The sequence below is a fragment of the Morus notabilis genome, unplaced genomic scaffold, assembly GCF_000414095.1.
Source record: "Morus notabilis unplaced genomic scaffold, ASM41409v2 Scaffold685, whole genome shotgun sequence".
In the NCBI taxonomy this organism is placed as follows: Eukaryota; Viridiplantae; Streptophyta; class Magnoliopsida; order Rosales; family Moraceae; genus Morus; species Morus notabilis.
Window position 1 is genome coordinate 55,421 of NW_010363506.1, and position 25,488 is coordinate 80,908.

The window sequence follows — 25,488 nt, forward strand, 5'->3', positions numbered from 1 at the left end:
CAGGATGATTCTAATCATAATTCTGAAATCAGAATCATGATTCATGATTTTCAGTTTAAATCATGATTCTGAAACCATGATTCAAAATTAGAGGTTTGAATCACCTTGAATCAAGAGACGGGGTGGTTTTAGAATCATGATTTAAACTAGTTTAAAACATCACATCAGATTCTAAATCATGAATCAAAATCATCCAAACCAAACACTAATTCTGAATTATGATTTAGAATCACTGTAAACAAACACTTATCTGAATCAGGATCCAGAAACATAATTCTGAATTTATCTACTAAACGCAGCCGAAAAGATTCTAAAGGCCTCCTCGTCAAGTTCTTCAAAATGCCGATAGAAAATTACTTTTAGTGACCTCGTTATTCAGGTGTAAAATCAAATAAATTGATGAAATATACTACACTGAATTTTCGTAATAACAAACTTCATACTCGCTTGCTACTAGTACAGTTCAATGAAATAATTAAAGATGCAAATAAAAAGAATATTATAAGAGTACAAGCCACTTCAAAGACACATAAATATAAGTTTCCTTTGTGGCTTTTTAATACCATTGTATTTGTCAATAAAATGTTTTGAACTCACTAATCAAAGAGAAGCTTCGAACTCGCTTATCAAAATAATCATTTTTTAAAAAGGCTTTGCACAGAGAAATATTCTCACGGCCAACAATAAACTCCTTAAAGGCCATCTGTGACTGAAGAAATCGCAACGCAAGAATAGGGAAAAAAAACAAAATTTGACAGAAAATCCCGTTGCATATCAGGGGCAAGATGGTTAGTTTAAAATTTTCGAAGACAGAATACATAGGAGCTTATTAACATGATCAAAATGACCTATACACGAGGCAAGTTTGCTACAACCGCATCCATGATTTGCCATCCTACGATTCATGAAGATCTCTACAACAGCAATTTCTCGGCTCAGCATCGGCTAGCGAACAAAAAGTAGCAAGCCCGAGCCAAAGTAACCCGAAGAAAAAATATAACCAGAATCCTATCTAAGGCACCTACTATCGTCAAAGCCAACACTAAGCACTATCCCACATTGTTCCCACTAGAAGGAACCTCAGAGTTAAAAATAAAATTGAGGGGAATGTTTGGAATTTGACTGGTACCAGATGCTACTCTTTCTAACTCTCTGAATCTAAAATTGTCACTGCAAAATCTCATTAGAAGGAGCCCATTGGTGGCATATTAAAACCTGGGATCCCCACTCCTCCCATTGGCACAGATGGCGGTGGCGCAAAGCCTCCACCCATTCCTGATGGTGCAGGTAAAGCAGGCAGCAACTGGGCGTACATGTTCTGCAGGAAGTAAGAGCAAATTTTGTTTCAGACCATATAATTCACCACATAAAAACGTTTCATAAACAAAATGAAAATTAACAAATCATAAGAATACGAACACACTGCTTATCACATGGGATAAAATAGCTGATAATTGAATTCCAGCATATGATGAAGATGACCTTAAGAGTTTGGTGCCAGCACTCAAAAAAAAAAAAAAAAAATTGACACCTCACTAGTTCTTTATGCACGGATGCAGGTAAAACCAACTGTCTTTTGAATCAGCACTTAAGGGTCATGTTAGCATCCTGCCCACTCGCGGTTGCTCTACGTGTTTCTAACTGCTGTGTAGTAAGGACCTAAATCCGCAACCTCATGGAGACACTTTTCCTAATAAGCTAAACGTGCCTCTGCTATACCTAGGAAGTGCAATTATGAAGTAAATAGCCAGACGATCCAACCAATGGAAATGTCATCCAAGCTGGGATATCCTTGTGCATTTAGGGTGAAAAAAGGATATATCCAAGTTATTGTATAGAAATAAGGGAATTCTTGTAAAGGATAGAACTGAGAATTCGAGTACTCCGGGGACTCCTAATTTGGTAGTATTCGAGAGACCACCAGCTCTCATTAATCTCAGTCTCCCAAAACTCTCAAAATCACAGCCCACCCTAGTGAGCTACTAAGCCCTTTATTTATACTGCTATTAAGACTATTAAAAAAGACTTTTAAATATTAGGTTTCTAACATCACCCCGCCCTAAAGAAACACCTTGTCCTCAAGGTATTAAGTAATCACAGCCGTGTGACTCCACTTCCTTCCAATCATGAGGTTGGATCTTAGAACGTCGACCGGAATGATTCGTACAAAATTTGCTTCAAATGTTCTTGTTAACTTTATCTTTTCAACTTCACACTTTTGTTTGGAGCTAAAATTGAGAACCACTTTAAGGGCAGCGAAACCATGAAGCTCACCCTCAAAATCATCCTTGTCGCAATGGAAAACCTTGTTGGTCAGCCCAAACAATTCATTTATAACAAAAACCTTCCTCCCACAAGCGTTATCTTACTGCAGTGCATGTTCCACCTCACCAAAGAAAGATGCATTGTTGTTTGTCAGAACATTAACAATGGAGGGCAGCTACAAGTGTACTCTTTTATCAACAGCCCCAAAATTGCTGCAACCAGAATCAAATTCATCTTTTATAATACAAGAATGGACTTCTTTCACTGGTGTAGCAAACTCCGGTTCTAAAGTAGCATCCTTGGAAAATTTTGATGTCATTGACATCTTATTTCCCATATCTTGAAGCCCCTCATTACAAGCACCAGTTTGAAAACCAACTTCATTTTCAATGCCTTGGTCCACCTTGCCATCAAAATTCTTCATAGTCAAGATTCTTTGAACATCCATTTGATCTGAAACATCGGTTGTTTGAGCTAGAAGCAATCCACTTGAACTACCTACCACTTGCTCTTTATCGACTTCCAATTTAGTAATGACAACTCTCTCTAAAACCGAATTTGAAATCTCTTTCCCAGGTTGGCAAGTACCTTGAATTGTCGTCTATAGTCAGCCATGGTATCCTCTTGACGTTTCACCAAGAAACCCTCATGTAAGGCCTCATCGGATGACAATCTGAAATGCTTAAGCAGATGAATCTTCAATTCATTCCAACTGTAGAATGGACAACGAGCATCTTGCCATTGATACCAAGCCAAAGCATCACCCTTCATAGCCATTTCAGCAGCTTGGATTTTCTCATTGTTCGTCATTCTATAAAACAAAAAGTATCGTTCAGCTCTAAAGACCCACCCTTCAATCAAGGTCTTCTCCGGCGAACAATGGCATATCCATTCGCTAAAATCGTTGATCCGTTCGGTCCTCCCATAGGTGCCGTGCCACCTTCCCCTCTCCCTACTCGAAACCCTTGGATTGATTCTTGAAGAATAATGAAAGAATTTTTATTATGAACGAATGAATCATTACAAGCTATTCTACACTCTATTTATAGATACTTTCTGTTACATAAAATCAGGAAAGAATCCAAAACAGATCAGCCCCTTAGGACTCGGTAATCTTCCATGATTTCCTATACTAGAAGATCTCCTAAAAATCCTCCTATGATATCTCATCCGAGATTTCCTACACTCCCCCTCAAGCTGGTGAATATAAGTCCACCATTCCCAGCTTGCTAATGTTCTCATGGAACATATTATTACATAACCCTTTTGTCATCACATCTGCTAGCTGACGCCTCATAGGAACATATGGCGTACAAATTAGACCACTATCTAACTTCTCTTTAATGAAAAATGTCTGTCTATCTCAATGTGCTTCGTCCGGTCATGTTGTACTGGGTTGTGAGCAATGCTTATAGCTAACTTGTTATCACAATATAGTCTCATAGGTCTGCTCCATTGAATCTTCAGGTCTTCTAGAATAATCTTGACCCACATTAATTCACATACTCCTGCTGCCATAGCTCTAAACTCTGCTTCGGCACTTGACCTTGCTACCACGCTCTGTTTCTTGCTTTTCCAGGAAATTAAATTCCCTTCCAAGGAACGTGCAATAGCCCGTAGTTGATCGCCTATCAACTGGTGATCCTGCAAAGTCAGCATCCGTGTATACTGCCAGGTCAATATTTGACGCTTTCTTGAATAGGACTCCTTTGCCAGGATATGCTTTTAAGTAATGAAGAACTCGATAGACTGCATTTAGATGAACTTCTCTAGGATCATGCATAAACTGACTAATGACACTAACCGAATAGGCAATATCTGGCCAAGTATGAGCAAGGTAAATGAGTTTGCCAACAAGCCTTTGATACACTTCTCTATCCACTGCCTTATCTCCAAGAGCTTCACCCAATCTGTGGTTCTGTTCAATAGGAGTTCCAACCGGTTTGCTAGCCATCAATCTGGTCTCCTTAAGTAGATCTGTGACATATTTTTGTTGAGAGATAAACATTCCCTGTCTAGATCGAGCTACTTCAATTCCAAAGAAGTACTTTAGTCTCCCTAGATCTTTTATTTCGAATTCCTTGGCTAGAACCTCCTTCAAGACTTTCTTTTCTACCTCATCATTCCCTGTCACTATAATGTCATCCACATACACTATTAATATCGTGACTCCCCCTGAGGCCGAATGCTTGATGAAGAGTGTATGATCACCTTGACTTTGTTTGTATTCATTGGCTATCATCACCTTGGCAAACCGTCCAAACCACGCCCGAAGTGATTGTTTTAACCCATATAATGCCCTTTTTAACCGGCAAACTTTGTGATTATCAACTCCACTAAACCCTGGTGGAATACTCATATAAATCTCCTCTTCTAGCTCTCCATGGAGGAAGGCATTCTTCACATCATACTGCTGTAATTCCCAATCAAAGTTGACAGCCAAGGACAGCAAGATTCTTACGGTGTTCATCTTTGCTACTGGTGCAAATTTTTCTTGGTAGTCCACCCCATACGTTTGAGTATATCCCTTTGCAACCAGCCTTGCCTTATAGCATTCTAGAGATCCATCTGCCCTAAACTTTACTGCAAACACCCACTTACAGCCTACTGGTTTCTTACCCTTAGATAAATCAACCAACTCCCAAGTTTTCATTCTTTTGTAATGCATCTATTTCAGCCTCCATAGCAAGTCTCCATTCTTTCTTTGATAATGCTTCAGATAATGAGTTAGGAATAGGAATTGTGTTTAGGGTTGAAAGGAAACTTTGGTGGCTTGGAGAGAATTTCTGAAAAGTCACAAAATGAGATAAGGGGTATAGAGGCCTTTTTGTGCATTCTCGGGTTTGTTTTCTCACAACTATAGGCAGATTAAGATCAAGGTCACTGTTGGAAGGAGAATCTACTGGTGATATATTTAAATTTGGTTCACAGATTGTTACCTCATTTCCAGGAGTCAGTTCAGTGAATTGTCCCTGCCTTGAAGTCATAATAGGATCTCTTTTCCTTGAATACACCTGATCAAACCGGAAATGATCAAATATTTGTTCATCTGCTTGGTTTTTTTGTGGCTGTTTAGGCTGTGATTTGGGTGACTCGGGTGATCTGGTTTGTGCTCTGGGTGACTCGGTTGAGGATGTTTCCAATAATGGTGACTCGGGTGAGAGAAATTCCAGTGGTGGCAGACTTGACTCCTTATCTTCAAGTATAGGCAACTCCCCCTGAAGATAAGGAGTAGAGAAATATGACTTATACTCAACAAACGTGACATCGGCTGAGATATAGAGTTTCTTAGTGGGAGGATGGTAGCATTTATAACCCTTTTGAGTAGATGTCTTAGACTTGGAAGGGAGGGGCTGAAAACGTATTATAAACGTAGGTTTAAGAACAAGGGCAGTTTGGTAAATTGACAAGGTCATTAATGGGAGACTAAGTTTAAGAAGGTTGTTAAGGGAAGATTAGGGTTTCTCATACATGTTTTGGAAAGTATTAGAAGTAGATTAGAGATTATTGGAGAGGTGTGACCTAACTCTCGAATCAAAGGTCATTTGTTTCTTTCAATTTCTATTTGATTTCCAATTTGATTTCTATCAAATTAGTATCAGAGCTCTTTCCTGGGGAGATGGCTGCCAAGAAGATGGATGCTCTTGGAGAAAGATTGGAATCTGAGGTTGAGAAGATGAAGACAACTATAGAAGGAAGCTTTTTTGCCATGGAGGACAGATTCAACAACGTGGAAGGACGGTTCAATAACTTGGAGGAAATGTTGAAGAAATTGATGGATCTTCACGCTACCCCTCCGGCGGCGACGGGTTCACCGACGGCGGCCATCGACACGACTGCGAACTCGGTCAGGCGAGGAAAGGGAGTGGCGATTGGGGTTGAGGGGACCCCTGGGGAGGTCAGAAGTTCCCTGGGCGTGCGCCCTAGGGTTTTGTTTGAAGAGGTCAGCGACGGCGCAGAGGGAGGAGGGTTGGAATCCGCCCGTTTGGCACGGCCAGAGGCGGCGGGACGCGGCCGACTTGCTGGCGCAGAGGGCGGCCCAGGCGACAGCGCGACTTGGAGGAGCTTTTCCCAGCATTGGGGGCGGTGGAGGAGGCTAGGTCGCGGCTGGAGGCGGCGGATCTGAAGGATTCGCGGCAGGAGGAGGCGGCCTAGGGTTTGGGGCGACAGGATTAGGTGTTTTGGCGCCGCCATGGGGCGCGCCAGGGCTGGGGACGGCTGGACACGGTGTTTCAGCGCCGTGGTGGGGAGATCTGGGACCTGGGCAGCTCGGATCTAGGGCGGGGCACGCTGGGCAGGCCGGATTTTGGGCTGGGCAGGGCAGATCCGGACCCGGGCAGGGTGGATTTGGGGGCGTACGGCCGGGAGGAGGAATTTCCGGCGAGAGGGGGAGTGGGTATGTCGGAATTGGGGCTGGGACTGCCGGATTTATGGAGAATGGAGGAGAATCGGGAGGATGGAGGCCTCCAATGGCGCGAAATTGGACCGGGCATACCCAATTTGGGGCGGATTCTAGGGTACGGAAGCTGAAAATGCTCATTTTCGAGGGCGAGGATGCCTATGGATGGGTGTATAGGGTAGAACGCTATTTCGCCATCAATGGACTCTCGGAGAGGGAAAAACTGATGGCAGCGGCATTGTGTTTGGAAGGCAAAGCGTTGACAATGGTTTCAATGGCGGGAACAGCGACAACCAATAAGGTCGTGGGAAGAGTTTAAAGACCGATTGATTGAGCACTTTACGGCTACCCAGGAGGGGGATTTACACGAGCAGTTCTTTGCTCTTAACACAAGAGGGGACCGTTATGGATTATAGAGAAAAGTTTGAACTACTCTCAGGGCGTTTGAGGGGCATCTCGGAGGCAGTATTGGAGGGAAATTTTATGAAGGGGCTGAAACCGGAGATTCGAGCGGCGGTGCGGTTGTTGAGGCCGAGGGGGCTTGGCGAGACCATGGCGTTGGCCCAAATGATTGAGGATAAGAATATGACGGAGAGGGCTAACAGAAGTAACTCCGGTGTTTTCCAATACCGGAATATTGTTTCAGGAGGAGGGGTGAAAACTCAGACGTTGGGGGTTCAGAGGGATACAACGAAGGATAGAATGGGAGGAGTGCGACCAGGGGGTACTTTCAAACGTCTGACGATACATGACAAGCGAGCGAAAAGGTTGTGGTTCCGGTGCGACGAAAAATTTTCTCCGGGGCACCAGTGTAAGAATCGCTCATTACAAGTCCTCACGGTATGTGATGATGAGGGCGACGAGGGGGAGATTATAGGAGATGTGATAGAGGAGGAGGAGCATCCTCATTTGGATGTGGCAGAGGTCTCGCTCAACTCGGTGGTGGGGTTCACACCGAACCACACTATGAAGTTGGTTGGGAAAATTGGAGAGCAGGATGTGGTGGTGTTGATGGATAGTGGAGCGACTCATAATTTCATCTCCAATCGAGTGGTGGAGAGGTTAGGACTTCGGTTAGTCGACAACGGCAATCTTGGGGTGGTTATGGGTAATGGTACCGTGGAGAGGAGTAAAGGAATTTGTAGAGGGCTGATTTTAACGCTCCAAGGAATTCAAGTGTTGGAAGATTTTCTTCCTTTGGATTTGGGTAGCACAGACATCATTCTGGGAATGAAGTGGTTGCAGTCATTGGGTGAGACGAGGGTAAATTGGAAGCTTTTGACAATGGAGTTTAAGGAGGGAGGTCATACTGTGGTGCTTCGTGGAGATCCAAGTTTGTGCAAAACCCTAGTGACCCTCAAAACCATGGTTAAGACGATTCAGGATGGTGGGCTCGGTTTCTTGGTTGAGTTGCATATCATGGCAGGAGAGCGGAATGAGGCGACGACGAGTGTTACCAAGTCGGTCCAGCAGCTGTTGGAACAGTTTGAGTTTGAGGATGTCTTCCAAATGCCCAAAAGGTTACCCCCGAAGCGGGAGCATGAGCACGCGATTGTGTTGAAGGAAGGGGTATCACCAGTGAGTGTACGGCCGTATCACTACCCACAAGTACAGAAAGATGAGATCGAGAGATTGGTCAACGAGATGTTGGAGGCAGGAAAAATACAGCCGAGTGTGAGCCCGTTTTCGAGCCCTATTTTATCAGTGAAGAAAAAAGATGGGAGTTGGAGATTCTGTGTCGACTATCGGGCATTGAATAAGGAAACGGTGCTGGATAAGTTTCCGATTCCGGTGATTGATGAGCTGTTAGACGAGTTGTATGGAGCGACGGTGGTTACGAAGATCGATCTGAAGTCGGGGTATCATCATATTCGAATGCGGTGTGAGGATGTGCAAAAGACTGCATTTCAGACCCATGAGGGTCATTATGAATTCCTAGTCATGCCGTTTGGCCTCACCAATACCCCAGCCACTTTTCAGTCGTTGATGAATAAAGTCTTCCAACCCTATTTGCGTAAGTTTGTTTTGGTATTTTTTGATGACATCCTAGTTTATAGTAGCACATTGGAAGACCATGTCCGCCATTGGAGAGGGTGTTGACTGAGTTACGAAGCCAACAGCTCTATGCTAATCGAAAGAAATGCCTGCTTGCTCAAACAATGGTGGAATATTTAGGGCACGTAGTGTCGGCAAAGGGAGTTGCGGCAGACCCATCTAAGGTTGCAATAATGTGGGAATGGCCATTACCTAAGACTTGAAGGAGTTGAGGGGGTTTCTTGGGCTCACAGGGTACTATCGAAAGTTCGTCAGGGGATATAGTTCGATTGCGTGGCCTTTGACAGAACAATTGAAGAAAGATAGTTTTCAGTGGGGGGAGGCAGCGACTCAGGCCTTTGAGCAGTTGAAGAAAGCGATGACTAGCGTTCCAGTGTTGGCCTTACCAAACTTTAGCCAACCATTTGTAGTTGAAACTGATGCTTCAGGGTATGGGTTAGGTGCAGTACTCATGCAGAACCAGCGACGAGTCGCCTATTTCAGTCAGGTGTTAACATCTAGAGCGCGACTCAAATCGGTGTATGAGCGCGAACTAATGGCGATCGTGCTCTCTATTCAGAAGTGGCGACCTCATTTACTGGGACGGCGTTTCATAGTTCGTACGGATCAGCGTAGTTTAAAATTTCTGCTGGAGCAACGTATGGTGACGGAGGAACATCAGCGTTGGCTTTCGAAGCTGTTGGGTTATGATTTTGAGATACAATACCGCCCTGGGTTGGAAAATAAGGCGGCAGACGCCCTATCAAGGAGGGTTGAGGAGCCTCAGTTGTCGGCGTTGTCAGTTCCTTTGGTGTTAGATTGGGAGGCTTTACGGCAGGAGAGCGAGGCCGATGAGGAGTTGGGGAAGATACGAGCGGCCTTGCTGAGGGGAGGGGCGGGGCCACCCGGTTATGCGTTGGATGGCCAACGTCTGTTGTACCAGGGACGATTTGTTCTACCACGGACTTCTATTCACATACCGAGATTACTACAGGAATTTCATGGAAGTGCTATTGGTGGGCATTCAGGTGTTCTCAAGACATATCGACGGTTGGCGGCAGAGCTATATTGGGTAGGGATGAAAAAGGATGTGGAGGACATGGTTGCGCGGTGTGATGTCGCCATGTGGGTTGTTGCAGCCTCTATCGCTACCGGAGAAGGTTTGGGAGGAGGTGACGATGGACTTTATCGAGGGGTTGCCTCGGTCGGAGGGATACACTGTGATTTTGGTGGTGGTTGATCGCCTGAGCAAGTATACTCATTTTATACCCCTCCGACATCCCTATACGGCAGTCTTTGTAGCAGCGGCGTTTATGAGGGGTTGTGCGACTACATGGTGTTCCGGAATCGATAATGTCGGACCGGGACAAGATCTTTTTGAGTCACTTTTGGAGGGAGTTATTTCGGATGCAGGGGACTGTTCTGAAGAGAAATACTGCTTATCACCCGCAGACCAATGGCCAATCGGAGGTCGTTAATCGGAGTGTGGAGACATATTTAAGGTGTTTTGTATCTGACACACCCAAGCATTGGGTGAGGTGCTTGGCATGGGCAGAGTATTGGTATAACACCTCTTATCATAGGGCGACGCAGACTACCCCCTTTAAGATCTTGTATGGGCGGGATCCACCACATTTGGTGCACTATGGGCACCACACCACGCCAATGTCGCAGGTGGATCAATATTTGGAGGAACGTGATCGGATGTTGGATGAGTTGAAAAACATTTATTAAAAGCTCAACAGATTATGAAGCAGCAAGCGGATGGACATAGGAGGGATGTCCAGTTTGAGGTGGGGGATCAAGTTTATTTGAAGCTCCGACCATACCGACAGAAGACGTTAGCACAACGGAGGAATGAGAAGCTTTCTGCTCGGTACTTTGGGCCGTTTGAGATCACAGAGCGCATTGGTGAGGTGGCATATCGTTTGCGATTACCACCTACGTCGGCCATTCATCCAGTGTTTCATGTGTCCCAGTTGAGACGTGCTATTGGAGATCATGCTTCCTCACCTTCATTGCCGCCTACTTTGACTGAGGACATGGAGGTCGTCTTGGAACAGAGGCAATGGACGGGGTCCGTCAAGGAATGTCGGGCGGAAGGGAGGTGCTTATCAAGTGGAAAGATCTACCGGACTATGAAGCTACATGGGAGCCGTTTGACTTGATTCGGGAGCAATTCCCTTGGTTCCACCTTGAGGACAAGGTGTGTCATTGGGAGGGGAGTAATGTTAGACTTGGAAGGGAGGGGCTGAAAACGTATTATAGACGTAGGTTTAAGAACAGGGACAGTTTGGTAAATTGACAAGGTCATTAGTGGGAGACTGAGTTTAAGAAGGTTGTTAGGGGAAGATTAGGGTTTCTCATGCATGTTTTGGAAAGTATTAGCAGTAGATTAGAGATTATTGGAGAGGTGTGACCTAACTCTCGAATCAAAGGTCATTTGTTTCTTTCAATTTCTATTTGATTTCCAATTTGATTTCTATCAAGATGAGTACCCCACAAAGATACACTTAATAGCTCTAGGATCAAGTTTTCCTATGTTATGGCCATGAATATGAACAAATGAAGTGCACCCGAATACCCGAGGAGTAAGGTTGAAGGACTTTCGAGTGTCGTAGAATTGAGAAAAAGTCTCCAGTGGACTCTTAAACCCCAAGACTCTGGAAGGAATTCTGTTTATAACATAGGCTGACGTGAGTACAGCTTCTCCCCAAAAGGACTTGGGTACATTTTGTTAGAATAATAGGGCTCTAGTACACTCGAGAAGATGTCGGTTTTTTCTCTCTGCCACTCCATTTTGTTGTCGAGTGGTAATGCAAGATGATTCATGTATAATTCCCTCTTTTTGAAAATATGGAGTCAAAGTTTGGTTGAAGTAATCACGGGCATTATCAGAGCGAATATTTTTTATTTTTGTGCCAAACTGGTTTTGGATCATTGCATGAAAGGTGGGAAAAATATGGCTCACATCAGATTTGTTTTTGAGCAAATATATCTAGGAGACCCTCGTACAATCATCAATGAAACTCACAAGCCACCTATACCCGGAGACACTTGGAATGGTGGATGGTCCCCAAATGTCACTATGTACCAAAAAGAAGGGAAATGAAGATTTATTATTACTGATGGGAAAAGGTACACGAGTGTGTTTTGCATACTCACAAATATCACAATGAAAGGATTGAACATCCAAACCCTTGAACAAGGTAGGAAACATTATTTTCAATGCTGAAAAAGACACGTGACCTAGACGCCTATGATGTAACCAAATAACATCTTTATTGGAAGAAGAAAACAATGAGAGCACGACGGGTTTTTTCAATTCCGATTGACTTGATACATTCAAGTAATAGAGTCCATTATGCTCCTTAGCAAGTCCAATCCTCTTCCCCAACCCCAGGTCCAGAAATTCACAAGAAGAAGCATTGAATATAACACAACCAGTTAGATCTCGGGTAAGTTTTTGTATGGAAACCAAATTTGTTGAAAGTTGGGGAACATGGAGAACATTTTGAAGTACTAATTCTGGGGTGATTTGAATATCTCCTACTCCTGCCATTGTGGTTGCAGAACCATCAGCAACTATAATTTTCCGGTTGCTCGAACAGGGTGTATAGGTTTTAAATAGGCTACAGGTACGAGTCATGTGGTCAGTGGCACCAGAATCAAGGATCCAAGCATTCCTAAACTCATTACCTAAAGTATTTAATCCAGGAGAGATTAGAGTCTCACCTGAAAATGTCAATGAACACATACCCTGAGTTGATGCCTACGGACTGGATTTTTGTCCCTGATTTTCCACTTTTCCTACCAGGCCCTTGAGTTTTTCAATTTCCTCCATACTAAATCCTCCAAAGCTGTGGGTTGAATCCTGAGTGGACATATGAGCCTGCCTGTAACCTGATGCTGATTGTCCTCCTCTCTGTCCCCATTCACGGCTGTTTGTGGAGGGTTTCCCATGCAATTTCCAGCATCGCTCCTTGGTATGTCGTGGTTTCTTACAGTATGTGCACCACATCTCATCACGATCCTTGTGAGCATTTGGTCGGCTAGGCTTGTCTACAGCAGTACCATCAAGCATTAGCCCTTGTGACTTAGAGCTTAGAAGGGCAGAATTTTCTGTTGAAGGTGGATCTAGCATGATGCCTCTGCGACTCTCTTCCGCACGGACCAGGGAGATTGTTTCAGTCAACGATGGAACTTCAGACCTGCCCAAAATTTGAATACGTACAAGATCAAACTCAAAATTTAAGCCAGCCAAAAAATCATATACCCGATCTCGTTCTATGAATTTTTTGATGGCTACTGCACACTTGCTGCAGTTCAGATCAATTGTCCTATAATAGTCCAGCTCTTGCCACTGATTTTGCAGAACATTGGCGTATTCTGTCACGGTTTTCGACCCTTGTCTTGCGCCTGTTGTCTTTGTCTTGATATCATATATGAGAGCTACATCATTGACCTTTGAATAGGTTTGGTAGAGAGCATCCCAGATTGTCTTTGCTGTTGGCAGAAACATGCAAGCATCCCATGCGTTTGCACCTGCAGCTCCTCTTTCCGGTCCCGCTCCAGTAAATGGCCTAGCTTTCCTTTTCCTTTCAAAAAAGTTCGAACCAATTGAGACCACTTCAAATAATTTTTTCCATTTAATCTGTATGCTGCCTGGATATTCTGAAGTTCTGTTGTGATCCGTGCTGCCTGTTCATCCTCGACTATCGAAGGTGATTGAGCCGAAGAGGTGATATCCGTCATTATTGAATATGATTGGACAGTAGTGAAGAATAAGAAAGACTAAATCAGCGATTAAAGCTGATGGAATACCAGCGATTGAGGCTGGGAGAGAAAGGAATAAACCAGCGATTAAGGCTAGGAGAGAGAGGAATAAAGCAGCGATTAAGGCTGGGAGAGAAAGAAATAAACCAGCGATTAAGGCTGGGAGAGAGAGATAAACCAGTCGGAAACCAGCGATTAAGGTTGCCCTAATTTTTCCCAAAAACCCTAGCTTTACGACTCTGATACCATGAAGAATAATGAAAGAATTTTTATTATGAACGAATGAATAATTACAAGCTATTCTACACTCTATTTATAGATACTTTCTGTTACATAAAATCAGGAAAGAATCCAAAACAGATCAGCCCCTTAGGACTCGGTAATCTTCCCTGATTTCCTATACTAGAAGATCTCTTAAAAATCCTCCTATGATATCTCATCCGAGATTTCCTACAATTATGACTCCAAATCAAGAAGACCTAACTCGCTCTCTCAAATTAGATTGCAAAATCCAATCTCCCTCACCGAACTCAAATCGCCCAGACCTAACCCCAGTCATGCCAAAACTTGAAGATCCAGTCCATATTTGGCTGTAATTGGCTATCTTACTGTAAGTTCGAGGCCCAACCCTAACATCATCGGAATCAGTCTCAATCACGTCAGAATCGTAAAACCCAGACCTAGGGCCGCCGGAATTTCGGGACCCATCCCTAATTTCGCCGGAATCCTCCCAAATCGGGCCGAACTTGCGCGACCCAATCCGAATTCGGCCAGAATTAGCCTCAGACGAACCGGAATCGCGAGGCCCGGTCCAAACTAGGCCGGAATCAGCCCCAACCACGACCGAATATAGGTTGGGGTCCCTGTTCCGAGGGTACCCATGCCGTCTCAACCCCAAAGCAAGCCTCTCCTCTAACTCCGGCTCCCACTCCGATTCCCATCGCCGACCAAGCTCCGCCGCCCTCTCCCAACGGTCGCGACCTCCTTCCGCCCTCTTCCTGCCGTCGAACAAGCCCTCGTGTTGCAGATCCAGACCACCCAGTCCCAGATCGCGACAGAACTCGCGCTCCTCCATGAGACCCACGTCTCTCCGGCGATCGTTCTCCCTCTCGCGACCTCAGCCTTCGCGAATCAGCGCCCCCCGACAACGATCGTGCCAGAAATCTTCCTCCATTCCGCCTAGGTTGTCGCGATCCGTGATCTCTTCGCCCAAAAAATTGCGGTGCTGCCGCTCTCCGTTCCGCCGCTCGCCATCGCGAACTCTGTCAGCCCTTTCCGGTACCGGCCGCGCCACCAACAGCGCCTCCATTCGCCGGAGGGCCGCCTGCAAATCACCCATCTGCGTCCGAACTTTCCCCATCTGTCCCTGAAGTCCCTCCATACTCGCTCTCAACCCAGCCACCTCCCCCCGAATCTGTGGCAGGCTCTCCGCCACCACCTCTTAGACCACCTCCTGAACCACCACCAATCCCTCCTCCACGGTGGTCACCCTCTCCAAATTTGCAGGTTTAGGCACCATGGATCGGTACTCTGATACCATTGTTAGGTACCTAGGTTTTCCACAGCCAAACATACACATATCAATCCTGAAATTAACAAGGAATTGGATAAAAATAAGGGAATTCTTTTATTGAAAACCCACTAGCCAATCTCCAATTACACTACCAAACGGAAAAGTAAAAGATACAACGGAGAATTCGAGTACTCCGGGGACTCCTAATTTGATGGTATTCGAGAGACCACTAGCTCTCTTTAATCTCACTCTCAAAACTCTCAAAATCACAGCCTACCCTAGTGAGCTACTAAGCCCTTTATTTATACTGCTATTAAGACTATTAAAAAAGACTTCTAAATATTAGGTTCCTAACATAAACATATTTGTTGTTCACTTGTCCGTTTATTTTCTCATTATTATCCAGAGTGTCTAAAAATTGGATGGACAAAACAATTGAATCCACATCGGAAATATTTGAATAATAACCCTAGAAGACAAAGTAAGAAAGCTATAAATGACAAGAAAGGATTAAAAACAGGCATACATGTTGAGCAGCTACTTCCTTCTCCTCCCTCCCTTTAGCTTTCAACTCATTTTGTGCTTCAATTTTGTCCTTGATGAGTTCATCCACCTTGCTTGTATATTCTCGAATAAACTGGAATGTTGCATGATTGAATAAAGGTCAAAACAGAAACACTGAAAATTTTATACGTCAAAGGAAAAGGTGGGGGCCAAAGAAAACCTGCAAGAGATATGGGAAGGCAAATTCGATCATATTGTTCAGCCATGTTAGCTCAAGGACAACATCTGGCCGGATCAAATCGTAACAAACAAAGAGGCATGATGCAAAACACTCTTTCTTTCCCTGCATATAGAATTAGACAAGAAAATATTCTTGAGTGAACGCCAACTTTAGCTATGCAACTATAAAACAATAAGTAGAGACAAAAAGGAAAAAGAAACTCATAATGAAGACCTCCCATCACACCAAAATCCCAAATAATCCAAGAAAACAAATACGTTCTTAGCAAAGACAAGTCAAAATAGATGTAGAGTTCGGAGATATGGAAACACTGATTGTCAAGATAAAAGCAAAATTGCTGACTAGTCATGAACAGAATAAACTCAAACGAAAACTGAAGTTAAGAATTTAGACCCGGCCCAAACAAAAAGAAATCCCCGAGTGGAACGAGACTACGATTAACTAAAAATATTAGCAACTATTTCTTCTCTTCCCCTCATTTTTTTTTTTTTTGGCTAAAGAATTCCCCTCTTTTACTTGGATATGTCAAGTCAGACCTGCTCGATAAAATAGATAAGCAAGTCCTCTGAAAGTTCACGATCACCAGACTGTGAGCAGGTCTCCATGGCGTCTTTATAAAGATTGTCTTTCTTTGACAAGGCAATAGACTGCTTCCATCTTCCAGCTTTCTTGTAAATATAAGCAGCAACACGCCTCATTTCAAGAAGCTCATGCTTCTCAATCTACATCAATTAGTGGTAAAAATTATGAATCCAAGTTAGCATTAAAACTTCTCACAACTGAAGAAAAGTTCAAACATACCTTCTGTGCAAGACCTATCTGGTCGAAGTTGTCGTGCAGCTCAATTGATTCACGTAATCTATCATAGTCTTCCTCCTCTATGTATATTTCATTCAGAGCTTCATTTACGTCAGAAATATTATTACTCTGAACTGCAACCATGTATGGCTTCACAAGGCGGAGGTGACCAACCTGAAATTCAAAAGGATTGAAACCAATAAACAATAGACAAAACACCCTCCAAAAGCTTAAAAGAGAGAAGTGGCAAAAAAAAGGGGTAAGCAAACCTTTCGCATTATCTCCACTACACGGCTATGGTCTACACGAAGACCAAGCACATTTAGAAGATCATTTATAAGATCAGGATGTTCTTGCAAGTAAAAGCGTACAGCCTTGTAGTGGAGCTCAACATTTGCAACTTTGACAACCACATCTTTAAATTGCATGTGGTCCCAAGCTTCTGGGGAGTGGTTCATAACGGTGGTTGCGGCATAGTCAAATTCATCATACTGGATGTATAGATAAGTAAGTTCCTTCCAGTGCTGCTGTTCATCACAGGCTCGTATAAGCTTGGGAATATTAAGACGGGTGGAGAACAGTTTAATGTGCTCCATGAGCTTCTCAGGACGGTATCTTGCATATAGAACTCCTAACTCAGTGAAGATGCCCATATGCGCACGTTCCAATCCTAGGCCATTTTCCATCAGAGAAATGAGCTCATTAAAGTATCCCCTGTTCTGGTAATACTCGCTGACTTCTTCCAAATCGTCCACCTGATAATAGATGCATGGGCATAAGCACTAAAAGAACAGAAGACTCTTCACAAGTTACAACTGATTTCCTCTTTAGTAAAACAAAACATCTTAATGCATGCGAGGGCTTCGCACCTTTTATGCTGCAGGGGCCACAAGTAACATAAAAAACCATTGCACTAAAATTTGACTTTTGTAATTTAATTTTAAAAAAACAGTTAAACTAAGAAGAAAAGTACCTGAATGATGATATTCAGACCACAAATCTGAGCCAGGCGAAATTCCTCAGAATCAACACATGCAAAACAAACCTCCTTCCATGTTTTTGCACTGTTGGCTTTTCGAGCTGCGTCAACAGCGTTTTGGTATTGCTTTAGCTTGACAAGAGTAATAGCCAGCTTAGCCCAGTTAGAGATAAATGAGTATATGATCTTAGCTGCTTCATATAATGCTTCATCATACAGACGATCTCCAACATTTTGGAGATTAGCAACATTTGGCATAAGAATTAACTCTTCAATCTCAGCCAACCGATCAATCTTTGCATATGCATAGATGAGTTCGCTGTCAACCTTCGGCTCTTTAGTTTTCTGCCTTACCATCAGGAGATATCTCACTAAGTCATGGTATACATTTGCATCCTCAGCAGCACGTATGACATCCAAAAACTGGGTTACATCATCTGCACGGATGAAAGACTCAATAGCATCACTGACCAAACCTTCTCGTAGTTGGGCCTTAGCCACCTGGCACCAAACAGCATCCTCTTCAACGCGGAATGCAAATTCTACAGCTCGCTCAATGGTTCGAATGTTATCCAATAGGACATTCACAGCCTGAACATTCAAATTGAACTTCTTGAAGATGGCAAATGCTTCTTCATACAACTGTCCTTCCACAGCCACCTCTCCAACTGCAGGTCCATCAAAATTGTCTAACCTATTAACGTAATCCATAACTCTGGATGGATCAGCCTTGATGGCAGTAAGAATTAGCAAATTCTGAAGATTGGAGTTCCCACTAAAAGCAGAGTTTTGAAGTACAATCTTTTCAAGAAGCTCAATTAACTCGTGTGGAAGGTCAGCAGTCATAAAAGCTTTAACAGCCGCAGAAACCTGCTCAGGACTCTTGCTCTCAGACAGAGCTGTAGATACAACTTGATCAATAAGCTGTCTTCTATACTCGTTCTCGGGATTAAGAACTTTCTCCCATAGGTCACCATCCATTCTTTCCACCACATACCTAATATAGAAGGCCAATAGCATCAGCGCACCCAATTAAAGCACTTTGAGCTAAAATGAAAAAAAAAAACAAAAAACAAAAAACAAAAACAAAAACAAAAACAAAAAACCAAAACAAAAACAAAAAAATAACAAAAAACAAAACAAAACAAACAAACCTTGCTTGAAGTTTGAACAAGGAGTTTTTATTCGTTACATTTATTAGTTCATCATCACATTGCCCTCTTTGGTAAGCAACGACAGCAAGGGTGGGATCCCTTTTCTCACAATATTTACCAACAACAAGAGAATCATAAAATGGGTTAGTTGTGAGAAAATGCTCTGGATTGTCGTTGCTGTCAATTATGATTTTACCCAGAGCATTATGAACATGTACATCTTGCCTTCCTTCACTCACAAGATGCTCCAAGAATTGAGTAAGCAAGCGGAGACGGTTCCTGCAACAAAAAGAAAGAGTACCTATATGAAGAAAGGAGACAGATGAAAAAATAAATAAACAAACAAAGCATAAGGAACAAATCCCACCTCTTTTCACATTCCTCCACTAGTGGTTCAACTGGAAGGAGAGAACGAACTGATAGAATAAGACCTTTGATGAAATCCTCAGGGCACTCATCATCTAGGAGCTGTCCTACGACAAGATGGCCATTTGCTGGATTGACCTATTCAGGCAAAAAAAAAAAGGAATAAGAGTACTCAATCTTCAATTTCCTCTTGATGTTAAAAAAATCACATAAAGTAGAAGCACTAGAGAGGGAAAGCGGGGGAGGGGGCATGAATTTAATTCCTTTTTATACACGAAGTCCACTGGACATATTAAACATGTGCATTTGACATATTTACCTTTTGAACATAACCTTCAATATATCGAAGCATGTTGTTCGTGTATAAGTGATGGGTAAGATCTGGAACAAAACCAAAACGATCACAGACATTAATCAGAGGGCGTGCATCTGGGAGCTTTGCTTCCATTAGAAAGTTCTTTGTCTTTTCTGGATCATAGAAGTTTGATTCCCGAGTAACACGTTCCACTTCCTTAATTTGTCCAGTTTTTGCAGCTGCTTCAATGTACTTGAAGTGGATATCGGGATCCTCACTACAAGAGATAAACAATTTTGAAGGAAATAATTTCAGGACATGAATACAGCGTGAATCCCAGTTTTATTTTCTCCAACTAAAAAATATATGGAGTACCTGGAACTCAAATATGAGCCCAAGAAGAAGTATAATCCTTCATAGGACTTGAATTGCTCAAATAATTTTATGCATGCATCTACACCCAATTGCTCTGAATACTCTTTGGAAATCTGCATTAAAGGTCCAAAACTATTCCGTGAGCCTCACTTCAATAAACAAAAATCACAAACAGCTCAAAGAACCCACGACTTCACCTGGACAATAATCTGAAGATTGCCATGAAGGTTGACGACTAGAAGATCCTTCATGCACTCTAGAGCCCATTCTTTGGAAAGGGTTCCAAAGAACTCTACAAGTGCCTAAACACACCTCAAAATTAGATAACACATTGTATACATATGTATGCAAATTGGTCAAAATACATCAAGTATTTAAGTACCCACCGATAGTTCAATGGCATGCGTATTCACAATGACACGTTTGATATCAGGCAACTCCGAGTAGTGCTGCCGAATTGAGAGGCCAATTAGTACAGAAAATAGTCAACCAACCTTGAGAGAATTTCTCAAAAATGCTCAGAGATTTCATACCTGTAAGGCACGCAAATACAAACCAGCTTTTTCACAGAGTTGTGCAACACGTGGACGGTCATAGTGACCGAACATTCCATTAGCCAATATAGCATCCGCAACATTGGGGAACATCACAAGATTAATTTCCAAAACCTTGACAATGTAAACAAACAAACTAATGTGTAAAAAGTATGGACGCAAACTTTAATACAAAATAAAATCCCCTAAAAGAATAAATAAAAAAAGAGAAAGTGATGAACCTTTGTCTGAAGGAACCCATGTTCAGGTAAATTTGGTTTCAGCACATCCAGCAAAAAGGCTGTCGCCTCACGAATCAAATTCCGCTGCAAATAACAAAAGAAACACAATAAAATTCTCAGTTGAAATGACAATGAGATATATAACTTTTATGTCCAAGAAAGAGATTTAAGTAACACGCCGAAATGGGAGAGGCACGATACTTAAATTAATAAAAACTCATAATAAGCTTGACCTAACAAACTCAGTTAATTTAGTAATGTAAAACAAGAATTTAATCGAACCTAACACAAAAAGGCAAACGTAAATGTCCAAACCAAACCTGAAGGAAGAGATCTGTAATTGTATTGTAGTCAACTGGACAACCTCCCTCCATTTGAGACATCATCAAAGCAAAATTAACAGCCCCCTGACAAAGAATAGTTCGTAATACACTGTATCAGAATGTTTGGGTGGTCCAAAGAATTCGAGATATGTAGCCACTTTAGTTATTATAAAAATAAAAATAAAAATAAAATAAAAAACGTAACCTATTCCCCAAATCTCAATCATAGAAGAATGCACATACCTGTGGATCTGACCGCAAAATTGTTTGCAGAAGGAACAAGTAATCAGGTGCGTATCCAACCTACGACGACAACAAAAAACCAATAGAATCGACTATGATCAGCATCACCAAGAATCAACATATAGTTACGCATATATAATGACAAAAGTGGCACAACAAAACATGAAAACTGTTGCTTGTTTTAAAAATAGAATCTGACAAAATATACCATGTACAAATCTAGCAGCTAAAAAAGACAAAGAAAGAGAACTGATATAAGTAACCTGCTTTGAGTATATCAAAATCTTGTCAAATTCCCTTCTCTCAGCAAATGCTGCAACAACTTTTGGGGTTGCCCTGGCTTTAATGTATACTTTTAGAGCAAGATCATTGTCCACCGTCTGCATTATGAAAGAAAGATACAGTTCATAATTCATAACGTCAGAAAGGAAACAGATAACTCTATAATAAGGCCCTATTTGTTTCATATACTCAAACTCAAATCATTAATTCTGCTACAGCACTTTCCTCCCAAAAAAATTTGAATTTCAAACGTCAGAATCAAAAATCATGGTTTGAGTATACCTTCCAAACGAACCCTAAGTATTTCAAAACGGTTTACATTCCGAAGGTGAAAAGTCTTTTGGCATCTCTCTGCTAAAAAGTTGGGTTTTTCTAGCAATGTTGGCGATTTTCTTTTAAATGTTAGAAGCCTTGACACCTTTTCAGCCAAAGAGAAGGGATTGATAGTCATGTAGCACTTATCAAGTAGACACATACTTCGGTTCCATTATCACCGTTTTACAACAGCCAAGCAAAAAAAATGTTTTAACCCACCCTAATGCATTCAGCTAGAACAAACAATGACTTGATAACGTTCTGATACTCATTATCAACAAAAATTGGTCTTGAGAAGCAAATCTGATACCATTAAATCAGCTAATACATTAGTTTAATAATTTGGACGACTATACCAATAGAAGGAAAGGCCAAAATAGAAGCACAACCAAAGTATCAAGAAGTAAGAACGGTAATTTAACTTCATAACCATATCACACCTTCACAAGATCTCCAAGCTCTTCGCTACATTCAAACTTGTCCTCTGCCAACCAATTCTCCAAAAGATTTTTCTTGTTTTGGTTCACAACTAGACGGGATAATTCCAATGATTCATAAGCATTTAGTTTTACCCTGGTTAACAAAGTTCCAAAGTATTGTAACAATGGCGGTGTCTGCCCAGATTGCACAGGGACACTCTGCAACGATAAACAACATAACCAAATCAAAATCCCTAGAAGAGAGTATATGATCGTAAAATGTAAGAACCCTGTGCAAGGGACACATATATGTCAAAAATAAATGTTAGTTTACCAATCCATCCCAAAAACTTAAGCTATTAGGAGGTGAGTTAATAATAGTTTAATACTTTAACACTCCCCCTCACGTATGGGCTGGACAATGGGCAATCGTGTGGGTAAATTAATTGGAAAGCCCAACACGTGAATATTTAAGCCCGAGATATATTAAAAACCCAACACATGATGACAATTTAAATGGGGATAAAGAGTGCAATTACGGGGGTTTAAACTCAGGACCTCCCGCCCGAAATATATTAAAAACCCAACACATAATGACAATTTAAATAGGGATAAATAGTGCAATTACGGGAGTTTAAATTCAGGACCTCCCGCTCTGATACCATGTTAATTTACCAATCCATCCCAAAAGCTTAAGCTATTAAGAGGTGAGTTAATAATAGTTTAATACTTTAACAATAAAAATGAGAACTATTAAGCAATGGAATAAACATAAACCGACAAGAAACTTTGTATTTACACCTGAAATTTAGCAACTGTGTCAGGAGTGCGAAGTATCCCCTGTGGAGATTCTGCAGCAAGCTCTGCAGCCTCCTTATACTTTGTCTGAGCAAACAAGTCTTGGAATCGCTGGACAACCTGAGCATAACAGCCAGATGATAAAATTTTCTAGATGCAGTTAAGTAGCACCAAGTAAAGCCACACCCACACATAACCTCACAGGTGTTGATCTCGGCCTTAGTAATGAACAAAATTAAATAATTTATAGGAAGTGCCATGAAATACCCTGAAAAAGTTGATTTGAGCCAGTCTCATGGTTTTTATAGATGAAAAAAGAGACCCGGGGTTGGTGGTTTGAAGATGCTCGTCTTTTTTTTGTTAGCAAATGATTTATCGTGCTGGAGAAATTCAACAGGAAATATAAAAAAGATATTTCATATGAAAAATGGCTGGGTTAGAAAACTCACATCTGATGACATTACGACGATTAGAACACAGTCAATTATATCAATAAATAACTCATAGAGACAGGATTTCCTTCATTCATGGCAAGTACAACTATGTGAATTATTCACACTACTCATAAAAGAAAAATACTGAATAATTCTTTTTTTTCAACTCTGCACATTAAACCGAATAATAATTTAAAGGCTTTCAAACAGTGGTAACCCACGCAATAAATGCAAAATAGAGAAACTGTACACTTACCAGGTCTTCTGCACCAGGAAGGTTTCCTCTTTTGGCAAGACTAACAGCAAGTTCCAAATTGTTTAGCTACAAAATCACCAAACATTATAAAATGCATGAATTTTGTTCCAGAAGCTAGACATTTGAAAAACAAAAACAAACAAAAAAAATCCAACAACTAAAACTAAAACTAAAACTAAAAAGCATACCTGACCACTAACAAAAGAGACAATTGTTTGTTCATTTACAGTTGCAAGCAGCACCTGCCCACGCCTATTGATAGCATAAAAGCCCCCAACAGATGAAGCTTCTGTAGTCAGAAAGATGGGATCTGGACTAATTCGGTTTCTATAAACTGCAGTTGCTGTCTCTAGGTCATAGACAAATAAAAGACCTAGCTTTGTGATCACGTATATCAAACCATATTTTTCTGATATCTGCCTCCACCAGGAAAAGAAGAAAGCAATTAATTTATGGTGAAAAATCTAATGGTTAAAGAATTAAAAATAAGGCACTATAACACACCTGCATTGACACCGGAAAGTCGTCAGCAAAATCAGGAGGAAAAAATAGATCTGCTTGCTTCTTAGTAAATGAAGGCTTTCCTGAGAACAAGTTCCAAACATTAGCACCAGGAAACAGTATATAGATAAGCATAAAGTCTACGAAGCAAGAAAAGAACTAACAACAACCAGAAACTAAAGAAATAAAGGTAGGGACAATTGTCATCTGAGTAGATGTGCTAGTGCCTGGTGTATTAATACGCAAAGGATTTTCCAATAAAAGATCAGCTAACCTGGCTGGGCACCAAGTTCAATAATATGCATCTTTGATGCAACTTGTCCAGCATTGAAGCTCCTGGATGCAAAACAAATGAGAATTGAAGGATTCTCATTCCCTGCAACCTGTATACAACAAAAAAATTAATGACACCACTCAAACAACACAGAAATAAACCATATAGGAGAAATTACGGAATCACACTTTAAATGTGGCAAACGATGCAGCATGTGCTTCAAGAGACTGACTACGTTGCTGATCCACAGAGAAAAGCTGCATATTTCCTTTTACAAGTTGCGGCCTCTGCAATAAGAATTTAGAAAAACGGCATGACACGGTTAGTATGATCAAATCTGGATCACTATTTATTTATTGAATCCATGTAAAATCATAGACAATATTGCTTAAGTCCAGAGGTAAATCAATTAGGAAACTTATAAAAATGAATAAATATACAAACATATATCATACTCTCAACTAATAATGACAAATGTGATCTTCTGAGGCGCAGAGGAAAACAAGAAAACTTCCTATCTAAGTCAAAAAGGAGAAAACTGATATCTTCCGGTTGTTCTTATCAAAAAAGGTATCTTCCACATATTGGAGGATCACAGAGAAGTAAACAACAAGTATCAATAAAAAGAGGTTATGAAAACCAAAAAGGCTAGAGTTATCAGAAATCAAATTTCTTATATACCTATCAGACCTATAGAAGGACAAATTTGCACCTATAGAAGCACAGATCACAATATATTGGTTCTGCTTGAACATTTCTTGACCAACTTTAAGACGATGCTAGAATGTAAAGATTAAATTATTTGTATTATCCCCTGTTAGAGTCCTGCGTGTTAGAGAGAATATCCGCGAAAGAAAAGAGAAAAAGATTGGCAAATAACAGCGCAAAGGGGGTGTATGCTCCTTTTATTCACTAACAATCCACCATAAACTCGGTGGCCATGGCTGATTACAACTAGGCAATTTCAAAAGAAGAAAAACGTTAATGGCAGAGGAAGGCCTGGGGAATTTCGAGGTCCCACCCTCCCAATGCTCACGCACTCTAGAATAACTGACTGCCCTTCCTCCTGTCCCCGTACACCCTTAAATTCCCTCACTCCTACTATCCTTCTAACAAACTTCTCCACGTCAGCTCCTAGTTCCCGAATTTACATTTTCCCCCCTAACACT

General features: G+C 41.7%; 1 protein-coding gene across 1 annotated transcript in view; it reads right to left on the reverse strand.

The window, feature by feature from the left end:
* Positions 1–593: 593 nt before the first annotated feature.
* LOC21390986 (clathrin heavy chain 2) overlaps positions 594–25,488 on the reverse strand; it is a 32,466-nt gene continuing 7,571 nt past the window's right edge. The window contains exons 6-30 of the mRNA XM_024169715.1: positions 24,508–24,606; positions 24,320–24,428; positions 24,049–24,128; positions 23,733–23,960; positions 23,545–23,610; positions 22,858–22,974; positions 22,078–22,275; positions 21,304–21,420; positions 21,041–21,100; positions 20,795–20,881; positions 20,475–20,558; positions 20,233–20,367; positions 20,086–20,148; positions 19,897–20,001; positions 19,700–19,812; positions 19,349–19,601; positions 19,031–19,167; positions 18,664–18,942; positions 17,504–18,506; positions 16,800–17,285; positions 16,534–16,704; positions 16,269–16,454; positions 15,712–15,834; positions 15,514–15,624; positions 594–1,318 (exon numbers count right to left, since the gene is read on the reverse strand). Of these exons, the coding sequence (XP_024025483.1) occupies positions 1,184–1,318; positions 15,514–15,624; positions 15,712–15,834; positions 16,269–16,454; positions 16,534–16,704; positions 16,800–17,285; positions 17,504–18,506; positions 18,664–18,942; positions 19,031–19,167; positions 19,349–19,601; positions 19,700–19,812; positions 19,897–20,001; positions 20,086–20,148; positions 20,233–20,367; positions 20,475–20,558; positions 20,795–20,881; positions 21,041–21,100; positions 21,304–21,420; positions 22,078–22,275; positions 22,858–22,974; positions 23,545–23,610; positions 23,733–23,960; positions 24,049–24,128; positions 24,320–24,428; positions 24,508–24,606 (4,545 nt within the window). The 3' untranslated portion in view covers positions 594–1,183. The remainder of the gene's footprint in view (positions 1,319–15,513; positions 15,625–15,711; positions 15,835–16,268; positions 16,455–16,533; positions 16,705–16,799; positions 17,286–17,503; positions 18,507–18,663; positions 18,943–19,030; positions 19,168–19,348; positions 19,602–19,699; positions 19,813–19,896; positions 20,002–20,085; positions 20,149–20,232; positions 20,368–20,474; positions 20,559–20,794; positions 20,882–21,040; positions 21,101–21,303; positions 21,421–22,077; positions 22,276–22,857; positions 22,975–23,544; positions 23,611–23,732; positions 23,961–24,048; positions 24,129–24,319; positions 24,429–24,507; positions 24,607–25,488) is intronic.